Source organism: Vulpes vulpes, chromosome 1 (assembly GCF_048418805.1).
Source record: "Vulpes vulpes isolate BD-2025 chromosome 1, VulVul3, whole genome shotgun sequence".
In the NCBI taxonomy this organism is placed as follows: domain Eukaryota; kingdom Metazoa; phylum Chordata; class Mammalia; order Carnivora; family Canidae; genus Vulpes; species Vulpes vulpes.
In genome coordinates this window covers 187,133,018-187,145,144 of record NC_132780.1, presented here as the reverse complement: position 1 = coordinate 187,145,144, position 12,127 = coordinate 187,133,018, and the positions used below count along the sequence as shown (strand labels likewise).

At 39.2% G+C, this 12,127-nt stretch overlaps 1 protein-coding gene and 1 non-coding gene across 2 annotated transcripts in view; one reads left to right on the top strand and one right to left on the bottom strand.

Moving 5' to 3' along the window:
* SIM1 (SIM bHLH transcription factor 1) overlaps positions 1-12,127 on the top strand; it is a 72,841-nt gene that overhangs the window by 35,620 nt on the left and 25,094 nt on the right. The window contains exon 10 of the mRNA XM_072738036.1: positions 5,766-5,934. Within this exon, the coding sequence (XP_072594137.1) occupies positions 5,766-5,934 (169 nt within the window). The remainder of the gene's footprint in view (positions 1-5,765; positions 5,935-12,127) is intronic.
* Positions 1,676-1,748, bottom strand: TRNAR-UCU (transfer RNA arginine (anticodon UCU)). Its single transcript has one exon. It is a non-coding gene; the product is annotated as a tRNA-Arg (tRNA).

Sequence of the window (12,127 nt, the reverse complement as noted above, 5' to 3'; positions counted from 1 at the left end):
GATGAAACACAAAATAGAGGAGAAAGATGTTTCTGGGCAGAGGCAGTGTTTGTGTAAAACCAAAGACTTTTGGGGGAACTACTGAAATCACCAAAGCAAATGGAGAAAACCACAAGGAGCAAACACAAATCCACTTATTAGTATGAGACTATTATATTTCCAAGGGTGCCTTAGCCTAATTTCCCAGCAGATGTCTTCGCTTGTGAGTCTCTCACAGTATGGAATCCTCCTTATCAGCTATCTCTGCTGGGCTCCATGGGAGCCTGAAAATGAAACATAAACTAGGTCTCTCTGCTGCAGAGGTTTACCCAGTGGCCAGGCAGTAACTCTGCCAGAATATAAAGAAGGTCATGCACTTCGTGTGACAGTGATTCTAGAATCCAATTAAAAAGTTTAGTATAAGACGCAGTCGTTCCTACTTAATCCGATCACAGTTTAATGCAATCCTCTGCTTATTGCAGTCAGCGCCTTTGGAGCCAAATCAATTGTATGTCTCTGTTTCCACGTTTTCCTCAGTAATTTGATCACCTTCAGCTGTTTTTTTTTTTTTTTTTTAATAGCTCAATTGGGAAATCTAGCAACATCTTTTAAGAATTGCCACATAAAAAAAAAAAAAAGCCACATAAAGCCAACAAAGACACTTCAGAATGGCCAGCTTCAAAACTGACACGACAGGAGCAAAAAGTTGTCTAAAATGGAAGGGCAATAGAATATGACACAGTTGAAGAGGAAGGGTTCTTGTGAAGAACTCTATGTGAACTGACAAAATACTGCTGATTGCTTATCTGTACAATCATTCCAACTCACTTGAAGGTTGTAGATATGTTGCCCTTGGCATCATGGACACCAGTCTCTCAGTCAAAATGATAGAAATTATATTAATGCATTTCTCTGAAGCTAAGGTGATGACAATACCTCTTATTTGCTTTGCAAGGGCATCACGCTGAGGTTCCCATGTGGCAAGTTGGTACTTACCTTGTGAGTGGTCATGGCATATTGCTGAAGGCCAGGCTGAGAAGGCCAATAATGCAAAAGTGGTCCCTTTTATTCCATTGGAATTTGAGTAATTCCAAATATGTACATGACTATTATAAAGTTTAGAGTAGACTCAGATGGTTAATTCTGCAAATTGAATGATTTCTGACTGTCCATAATGGAATAAGAGGATTACTTTGGTCTGTGCAAATACAAGTGAGATTGACAAGCTGCAAGTCCTAGTGATTGCAAATTACCCATTTCACATTGCTTTCAGAGCTGAGGTACCTGAGGATGTCTAGTACAAGTCACTCAAGGGAGAAAAAAAATGTAAATTGATATCAATAGCTGTTTTGAAAAATATGCCAAAGGGCATCTGCCATGGTTCCTCTTTTGATATGTTGATCATATCTGGGAGAACGACTTGAGTTGACCTAGTGAGGGGAACTTATGGAGTCCTGAACGTGGTCTATGTGGCACTTTTCAGAAAAGCTTTCAAAGTAGAATAGGGCTGTGTCCTGTCCCTCCTTTTTTTTTTTTTAAAGAAGACTTTATTTATTCATGAGAGACACAGGCAGAGGGAGAAGCAGACTCCCTCTAGGGAGCCCAATTTGGGACCCAATCCCAGGACTCTGGGACCATGACCTGAGTAGAAGACAGATGCTCAACCACTGAGCCACCCAGGCATCCAAAGGCCAAATGCCCAAACAGGGACTTGAACACTGGACCCTCAGATTAGAAGTCTGATGCTCTACTGACTGAGCTATCCAGGCTCACTGTACCTCCTTTACTAAAGTCAGCTAAGTTAAATTCCTCATGAGACTCATTTCAGAGTTCAAGTGCTGTGGCACCCAAGTATTTTATTTTGTCCCACTTCACAGAGGAACATTGAACAGCTTTAGTAGGCATATACCTAAACGTGTGTGTGTGTGTGTGTGTGTGTGTGTGTGTGTGTGTGTGTGTGTGTGAGAGAGAGAGAGAGAGAGAGAGAGTGAGAGAGAGAGATACCAGAATGTGCCTCACTGTGGGGGAAGAGAGGGAGTGTCTGAGTTTGGAAGAGGGAAATGGAACTCATCATGTGATTCCCATCAGCATCTAGACCTTTAATCTATACAAATGAAATACTCCAATTTAATAGAATTCTAAAAGTAAAACAAATGCTTTGTTCTTAGTGAGTCTGCCATTCAGAGCTGCTCTTGGCAGCATATCAACCGTACTTGAAATGTCTTTAAGTGGGTATTTTTTTTATTGTGCTTTTCATCTTAACACATCTTTGAGTTGTTAGAAGAATAGAAAGGCTGAGCTCCTCTCAGAGTGTCAGGTCTGTGCTGCTCTAAAGTCCCCATTTGCTTACTTAGCAATGAAGAGCTTACTTTTGGCCATCCTGCAGTACAGTTTAGACACTAAGAAGCAACAGAGCAAATTAAAATGAGTTAGGGGTAGAGAGGAAATAAATATAGCACAAGGAGATGTTTGTAATAAAATGCATTACAATCACTACCAAAATGAAGCTATTGTTTTGGGGGAAATCAGGTGCCAAAAAGCACCACGAAGTGTGGAAGTAAAGAAATAACACTTAGTATTTATTGAACATTTATTATGTTCTAGGCACTGTGCTATGAGCTTTTCATATAATATTTTTTTAAGTCTTAGCATAACCCAATGAGTTATAAAGAGGAAATTGAGGGCTAGATGGGTTGTTACATGGTAAGTGGCTCAAACTGTGATCTACCTGACTTCATGATCTTTGCTGTTTTTGGTGGATTCTTTATGGTCTTTTTGGATGTGCACCAAAATATTAATATTTTCATTTATTGAAAGTATTTGTATAACTCTTCTTATATTTATTAGCATTTTCATGGGACTATGTAGAATTTCAAATCATTGATTAGTTTTGAATTTTCACTTAAGCCTATTTGGAGTATTTTTATCATTAGAAACTATGCAAAAACTTTGGGAAGACTTCTTCAGTAGTTGAGATGTGTACTTTGGGGGTCTGATGGCGTATAAAAGAAAAATCCTTGTTTACTCTCATATTATCATCATAAGTCCCTGTTCTGAAATGTTGCATTAAGAATGTGTTTTAAAAATTATTTGGCCATGGGGATCCCTGGGTAGCTCAGCGGTTTGGTACCTGCCTTCAGCCCAGGGCATGATCCTGGCGTCCCGGGATCGGGTCCCACGTCGGGCTCCCTGCATGGGGCCTGCTTCTCCCTCTGCCTGTGTCTCTGCCTCTCTCTCTCTCTGTGCGTCTGTCATGAATAAATAAATAAAATCTTTAAAAAATTATTTGGCCATATTTTCAGGGGTGCAGAGTTTTTGCTATCAGTCTAGGTCCTGCTGATCAGGGATTGAATGGATATACCAGTACCCATTTGACACTGGGGATGCCCAAGGATGGGGGCTCTACTCCAGTCGGAGACCACCGTCCTCACTATCACATGCACGTAATCTCAGGGCAGGTGGATCAGGGGACTCACAGCCCATGGGGTCTTTTGTAACAGAGAAGTACTCTTGGGTTCTTGGTTGTCAGAAGTCACTGAGGAAAACAATCCTTTCTGAGTTCCATATTTATCATCTTCTTCCAAATGTGTGAAATATGATCCAGTTACTATTGGAATATAACAATATCTGTTGACTCTTGCTCTCCAGGAACTTAGAATCCCTAGGAAAGATTAGACATTATCACTCGAAAAATAGGTTGAAGGAGGAAAAAGATAGTTCCTGGACCCCTCCCTACTTCCCTCAGGAACTGGCCCTGGTGGGGTTTTTTTGTGAGCACAGCAACTTAGTCCTTCTGTTCATTGATGTCTCCCCAGGCATTGTCCACAGAGACACTCAGCAAACATGTATTGAAGGAATGAATGGGGTTAGCAGTTGGGAAGGGCTTCAGAAGCAAGTAGGATTTAAGATAGTTCTTTGTAAGAGGAATTCTCTAGGTGTGTGTTGGAGGAGAACCTCCCTGGTGGTCTAGTGGCTAGGAGGAGGAAGAGAGGAGAGTATAGGGTCAGTTTGGGGAGAACAATTTTGGGTGAAGTGAGGGCCAAATGAAGGAAAACTTTCAGATACAGTCAGAAAAACAGGTGGGAACCACATTTTAGAGGGCATTGAATTTTTGACCAAGGAGTACACAGAGTCTGTGTTGTGTGCTTCCCTTATGAGATGATTAGAGTAGTAAAGCAGTCATATGATTCAACTTGCCAAGCCTGGAAGACAAATACCATTCCCACCTTCTAAATTTTTGTTGCTTACTTGGATATTTTTTTTTTTCCTACTTGCACTGAGTAGATGGGCTATTTGATATACAGTCACTGTCATTTGCTGACATATACCACTACACTGCAGTTTGTGGCAGCGATATTATTGATCCTATTTTAGGGATTTCTACCCCTCCTCACCTGAGGGACTCCTTGCCTGAGTTATCCTTTTGCCTTTGCTTGATCTCTCTGTAGAAGAACAAATAGGGAAAAGAAAGAGAAGGTAAATGAATATTTGCTGACCCCCGGAAATCTACCAATCACTTTAACATATTTAACTTTCTTAGTTTATTACATTTCATATGTCTATGTTAATCCAAAGGTGATCCCATTAGAGAAAAGGAAGGTGAACCCATTAGAGAAAAGGAAGAATAAAATAAAAATAAAGGAAGGCAGTGGAATTCGTTGCACAAAATGCCTACCCTGAGGACTTGTACACTTGCTACAGGTGGTTACAAATCAGATTTGGGGCTCAGGGCTCTTTGACTTCCAGTGAAACGGGGGAAACATGATGAGTTATATGACTCATGGTGTCTGTGAAATAAAAAGAAATCAATTACCCAGAAGCAGCACAACTAGTTTTGGAACCTGAGAGGAAATTCTTCCACGAGGCTTCATAAAGAAGACTATGAAACATTTTATTTTGGCTGCCAGTGGGGAGGGCTGATATCTTCTTATGAAAACTGAGGAGTTAGATAGGGTTCTCTGCTGCCTGAAGCGGGCTGAGTTGTAGCTGTGGGCAGGGCCAGGTTGTCATCTTTGGTCCTTAAATACCTCAAGCAATACATTAGTAATCAGCTCTCCAAGATACATGTTTATCCCCTTCACATCACAGTCTGCAGTTACTATGTTTAATATTTGTTCACTGTTTCTTCTTTGAAACAGACTCTAGGCATCTTATTCTTTCATCTCCGCATAGCATTAAAGCCTGGTATATATTAGGAGCTTAATAGATACCTCTTGAAAATGGAGTAGAAAGAACCAGTGGTAAAACGTACCCTAATGGAACTGAATTAGCCTGTTAAGAGGGATTTTTAACTACTTATACACCTGGTTTCACTGGTTTGCTAGCTATAAAAAATATTAGGAATGTTTACCAGAATGATTGATCGTGGCACAGCTAACATTCTTCTTGCCAATAATCAGATAGCATCAGATGGTCAGTTGTCTGTTCAGTTCACCCTACACAGAAAATCCTTTAGGGTAGATTTGATAATCTATACCTCACCAAGGAGGACACAGAAGCTCAGAGAAGTTGAATTATGGATTTATTTTCTGCTTATAGAAAGAACAAAAATGTATTTTAAAATCAAGACATTTTCATGAGCATATCAAACAGTCTGGCTGTGGTATATGGGGCAGCTACATCTGCATATGTTAGTTAAATAGTCAAGGTGTTTGTGGCAACGAGTTATATGGCTAACTTTTGCTTGCTTCCTTTTCAAATATGGATTACTGCCATTCCTGGTGCGAGAACACATGGATCTATCTCCTGTGGTGGCAGATTCAGGGCTGTGTCCTCTCACCCTACAGGGACACGGAATACAAAGGGTTGCAGCTCTCTCTGGATCAGATCTCAGCCTCTAAACCAGCCTTCTCCTACACCAGTAGCTCCACTCCTACCATGACTGACAATAGGAAGGGGGCCAAGTCCAGGCTCTCCAGCTCAAAGTCAAAATCCAGGACTTCTCCATATCCTCAGGTAGGTGCACTGCCATTTTGCAACTTTCTTTTCTTTTTCTTTTTCTTTTCTTTTCTTTTTTTGCAACTTGGTTTGGTCTCAAAGTTGAGGAAGTAGTAAAACAGTTTGGAATTAATTATCTGGTTGTAATAAATTTAAAACTTCTATGAATCTGGAAGGCTTCCTAGAACCATCTTTTTCCTGCTATTCTTCCTTTAAAACCATGCTAGTAAAAATTTGAAATGATCTTGTGGTTTATGGCTTTTATATGAAGATCGTGAGAGTCTCAGTTGTAGTTGGAGCCATAATGTTATTTTTTTCAAAGAGATCGATCTTAAATTTTTTCACTACAACGATTAACCAAAAAGACGTAGCCAGCATAGCAAAATATGGAAAATGAGAGCTTAATACAGTAAAATTGATTCTTAGGACAAGAACTGAAGTAGAAGGAATGGAAGCAAAGAATCAAGGATGAATTTCACCATGAGATTGGTGCACTGCAGAACTATCTGGGGAAGGTGGGAAATAGAATCTACCAGATGGGAGGAATGGTAGGAAAAGCAACTCTCTTCTCATCTTTACAAGGTGGTGAGCTGATGAGACCCAGAGGAGGTATTCCAGAAGTGCTGCAGGGCACAAAGATAAGTCTGTATTCTTGGAAGGAAAAATTATGTTTCTGATCAGTTACTGAGATACAGTAGCTAGACTGTGCCAAGGTGTAGCACAACTTCCTCCTGGCCTGAAAAAAATAGGACACAACTGGGGATTCTCTTAGGAAACTGACCATTTCTCCTCTATCCTTTTCCTTATGGTGCCACGTCACTAGAGTAACTCAAGAGATGATTCTTTGGTTTATGTAAAGCCAAACTGGATTTGGAGCTATTTTGTCAAAGTGTCTTTATTATTTAGGTTTTATGTTTTATTATTTATTTATTTATTTTTAGAGATTTTATTTATTTATTCATGAGAGACACACAGAGAGAGGCAGAGACACAAGCAGAGGGAGAAGCAGGTTCCATGCAGGGAGCCCAATGCAGGACTCCATCCCTGCACCCTGGGATCATGCCCTGAGCTGAAGGCAGATGCTCAACTGCTGAGCCACCCAAGTGCCCCCTTACCATTTAGGTTTTAAATATATTTTTTAAAGTAAAAATGGCCATCTAGTGGTTACAGACACTGTTATTTCCTTATTTGTCAGACCTATATTATTCTGTTGATTTCTACAAATGTATATACTGTTTGAGAAAATGTCATTTATTGAACTAATGCTTACTAAGAAGCTATTTGCTAGACTATTTTAGCAGCTTGGTATATAAAGATCAAAATATCATGAGACTTATGTCAGACAGTTTAAAATCTCCCACAGAATGCCAGATCTCTTTACTCTCTTTACTTTGACAAAAGGGAGAGAGTTGGTATGGGAAGCCTAGACAGTGTTCAGTACCACCCTCTGTGGTGAGGACTGAGCACTTTACATTAAAAGTATATATATATATACATATATATATATGTATATATATATATACTTTGGTTTTTAGATTTGATTTATTTATTAATGAGACACACACCCACACACAGAGACACAGGCAGAGGGAGAAGCAGGGTCCATGCAGGGAGCCCGGATCCCCAGTCTCTAGGATCAGGCCCTGGGCTGAAGACGGCGCTAAACCACTGAGCCACCCTGGCTGCCCCTGAAAAGTATATTTTAAAGTCCACTGTGGAGGAATTGCTTCTTTTTGTTGAACATCTGAGAAGCTTTTCTTATTACAGTCTTGTACCTTGGGGAAAAAAGTTTTACTGTCTTTTTTTGTTACTTGGAAGGATCGATTACGCCTTTGGGTAATTTTATCCTTAAATATACAGGAGTGTTGAACACATAGATGAAAGAAGAACTTAAATTAGAAAATACTATGTTAAGAAGGAATTTATCTGTTATTATACAGAAATTAAACCACAAAATATCTCCCCAGTGGACTTAAAAACTCACTAATTCTGTTTTCTTTCGTGCACAGCTCTAACATCTAAAATTTCCATTAGTTTACTCTAATGGTAAACTACTCATTTTTTAAAAGATGTATCTATTTATATATTTGAGAGAGTATTCCAGCACAAGCAGCCATGAGTAGGGGGAGGGTAGAGAGAGAGAAAGATAATCCTAAGCAGGCTCCACACCCCGCACAGAGCCCAATGTGGGGCTCGAGCTCATGATCCTGAGATCATGACCCGAACTGAAATCAGAAGTTGGACATTTAACTGACTGAGCCACCCAGTACCCCTAGACATTTTTAAATAAATGTTGTAAGTGCCATTAGACTGTGTTTTGTGCATGTGGTCATATACCAAGGACAAGGAGTTAATTTGAAAGTTAAACATGTTCCCTAGTTTATTTTATTTTTCTTAAATATTTTATTTATTTATTTGAGAGAAAGTGAGTGTGTGTGTGTGTGAGAGAGAGAGAGAGCATGAGTGGGGGCAGGGGGCCTCTTTCTCTGTGTCTCTCATGAATAAATAAATAAAATCTTAAAAAGAAGTTAAGACCTTCCACCCTCAAAAACCTTGAAGACTTGAGTCTAAACCTTAAAGAGTAATGGGGAGGGGAATGAAGTGGAAAACTAAGGCCAGAGAGAAATGTAGATAAAATTAAATTTCCTCAAAATTGCTCCCTATTGACAAAGACTTGAGGCAGGCAGGGTAGACATTCCTCTAGGAAACTGCCAACTGTCTTAATGTTAATTTAATGTTAACTCCCAATTGTTTGCTAGAGGGAAAAACAACGTTAGCTTGACAATAGTAAGGCCTCCAGGATCCCGTGCATCTTCTTTAGCATATGAAAGTCCTTTGGGAAACTTCTCTTTTTCTTTACCTCCCTCAACACTAAAGTATATAATTAATTGCTCCCCACAAATCCAGTGCAGCCCTTTTGCCGGTGGATCCCAGTGCTATGATTAAAACGCCTTTTGCACCAGAAAAAAATAATAATGCAGAAGAGCAGAAAGTAGAAAAAAACCACCTTAATTCCCTTCTTTTTCTTCTCTAAAGTTATGCTTTCTTCTAGAAATATTCTAGGATGTATAAAAATCATGTACATGCACACACATGTCCATATAGGATTTCTCTTGATGTTTGTGTGTTCATTTTTGTGGTTAATACCCACATATATGTAATCCTTAGAATTTTGGCCATATGTCTCATTTGAATTCACACAGTCATGAATTAAGTTTACTTAACATTTATGTGCCTAGGAAAGGTTATTCTTTAATTGTGTTTACTTTAGACAGTCACGGTGCTAGGTTGATCATTGACTAAGTTCCTACTATATGGGCTACAAATATGTAGATATCAGAAATGGAACACACTGCCTTTGCATTCAAGGAGCCACTACCACAGACAGATGAGGAAATAGCCATTTGTAGTGAATTGTCATGGAATGAGCGAAAGGTCCTCTGGGGGCACGTTGGTAAAGCATGAAATCCAGGGCAAGCTCATCACTGTATCTTCTGGAAGAAAGCAACTTGGTAGCATCATCTTGGATTCCAAATCCTCAGAAATGTTAAAGAAAAAAAAATTAGCTACTCAAAAGTCTATTTGTTTCAAATTGTCCTTATATTATGAAGGGATACTAATCTTTAACTTTCATGCATCATTGCTATTATGTGTCTTTGACTCAGTAGAGGCTAGCTGAGCACCTGCATTGGAAAGATGCTTTGCTGGCCATCATGGTGAGTGAGGGTAGGAATTGGGAAAGGTTCTAGAATAGAAAGAAGTGGTATAAGAAATGTCCTAAAATTTTAAAGTACAGCTGAAATGATAATTTACACATTAGAATCATTAGTATATAGGAAAGAGGTGGTGTATACAGCAGGCTTTGGTGTCAGCTGCAGGGACTGTAGCCTGGATGGCTGGCGAATGCATTATGCCTGAGCTGGCTTTGAGAGTAGGATTCAACCAGAGAGGAATAAGGCAAAGGAGAGGACACTTCAGGAAGACCAAGATTATGAAGAAATGCAGAGATGTGTTGTGATTGGGCCTGGAGTGACGTGGGGGAGATTTTATCCCTGTGGATGGGGACTAGGGGTGATACGTTGCAAATAATCAATTGGTGTCAAATATCTGCCAGGCCGAGGAATTCAGAGTTTGTTTTGTGGAGAACCAGTAAAGGTTTCTAAACAGAAAATGAGAGCAGTAAGGTGGTTGAAGCAAGAGAGAGTCCTCATTTGAATAGTAGTGCATCTGTGAAGGTCTGAACTAAAGTTGTCTAGGGAAGGAAGAGGCCTTATCCAGGAAGAATGGATGAAATTCTTCAAATCCTTGGCTGCTTGCACCTCTATTTCCTTATAGAGATATTTTGATCAGTAAGGATTTATTTTGAAATTATATTTAAAGCTTATTTTTTTGTACTGACAAACTTGTACTGAATTTTCCTTTGTAGGTTAATAGATCTATAATAAACGCATTTTAGTTCCTAAGTGAGCAACCTTCTGCATTTAATTGTAATACCTCTGCCCCTTTTCTCAAAAGCAAAAAGAAAATCTTTTCTGTTATTTTCATGTTTCCAAGTGTTTAGAATGCAAATTCTCATTTGAATTTTCAAGAGGCAGTTTCCAGAGCAAAGCAAGCTCACTACTGTCTTGCCCCTCTTATTAGTTATGTAAATGGGATTTAATGGTTCTATAAATGTTATTTATTGAGCTCTTTGCTCTATTTTATGTTGGGTTTATCTAGAAATTTCTCAAAGGTGTCTGATGAACGGCAAATAGTAACACTGCTTTTTGGAATTATTTAGGCACCCTTCTTTGAACATGTGAGAGAGACATGCACAAATTGTAATTTGCTGTCACACCCAGTTTGCAGTAATAGATGAACCTTCAGGTCCCCTTTTCATATGAGATGCTCTTAGGAATGATTTTTAGACTTGATTGTATTATAGTCACTTAATGAATGACTCGATCACCTTTGTCCCTCTATGTATTACTCAGGACAAGAAAGGTCAAAACAGAATTGTTTTTGAATGGTTTTGGAAAAATTGTCATAGGCACTATTATAGTTGATTTCCAAAGACTCTGGACAGGGCTACTGTGCTTTTCTGTATAACGGCAAGACTATTAAGGCCTGGGGATACATTATGACAGATGTCTTTTATCATAATTGGGCTTGTAGTCGTGAAAATAGCAACTTGTTTTTAGAGTTCAGTTGAGTTAGAAATGTGGAGCTTGTAGAATTTATTTTTCAGACCTTATCTATTAGCGATTGCTACAATATTTTTCACCTGCTTTTGTGGAATGATTCATGGCTACTCTAATGGTAATTGGACGTTATCTCACCATGTTTTAATCCTGTCAATTAGGAATAAATTGCCTTCCTATTCCATACCCCTCCCCTCATTCCACCTCCAGATTCCAGTTTCCTTTTAAACTTCTCATTATGACATGTTTCTGGCTGTTATGTTTATCATAGACAGTGCATGCCCTCTTGTTTTATTGCATCATCCTGCCCTCCTCTTGCTTTTTCCCTAGTCAGTAATAACCAATACACTATATAATTCTGTAATAACAGCGCATGCATAAGACTGTGTGCTTCGGAAATCTGAAAGTACTTAATCACTTGCTACAGATACACTGTAAGACTTGCAGGTTTTACTCCACATCTGTTACCTTAAATAACCCCACAGAACCCTCTTAATTTTCACTGCCAGCAATCTGGCTTTGTTTCGGTGAAGGTAAAACTCTGTTTCTGCAAAGGTTCTTTGCGGCTTCAAAAATACACCACTGACTGCTATGCTAAGAGCCTAACTTTTCAAGTTCCAGAGAAAAGAAGGACCAAGGATTTCTCAAGTATAGTACTTCTATGACTTCCAGGACAGACATCCCCTCGTTTCATGCTTTATATGTAGCATGAAAATGTGTAATCCTTGACCATTAACCACAAGAAAAGTTTTTAATGCATCTTTCAAATAAATGTGATCTTTTCAGAAATTTTTATACTGTATAGGCTTTTTTATATTTTCTAGCCATGTATAAATTTGAGATTAGGGACGCCTGGGTGGCCTACCCGTTGAGCATCTGTCTTTGGCTCAGGGTGTGATCCTGGAGTCCCAGGATGGAGTTCCACATCGGGCTCCCTGCAGGGAGCCTGCTTCTCCCTCTGCCTGTGTCTCTGCCTCTCTCTGTTGTCTCTCATGAATAAATAAATTTTTAAAATCTTAAAAAAAAAACAC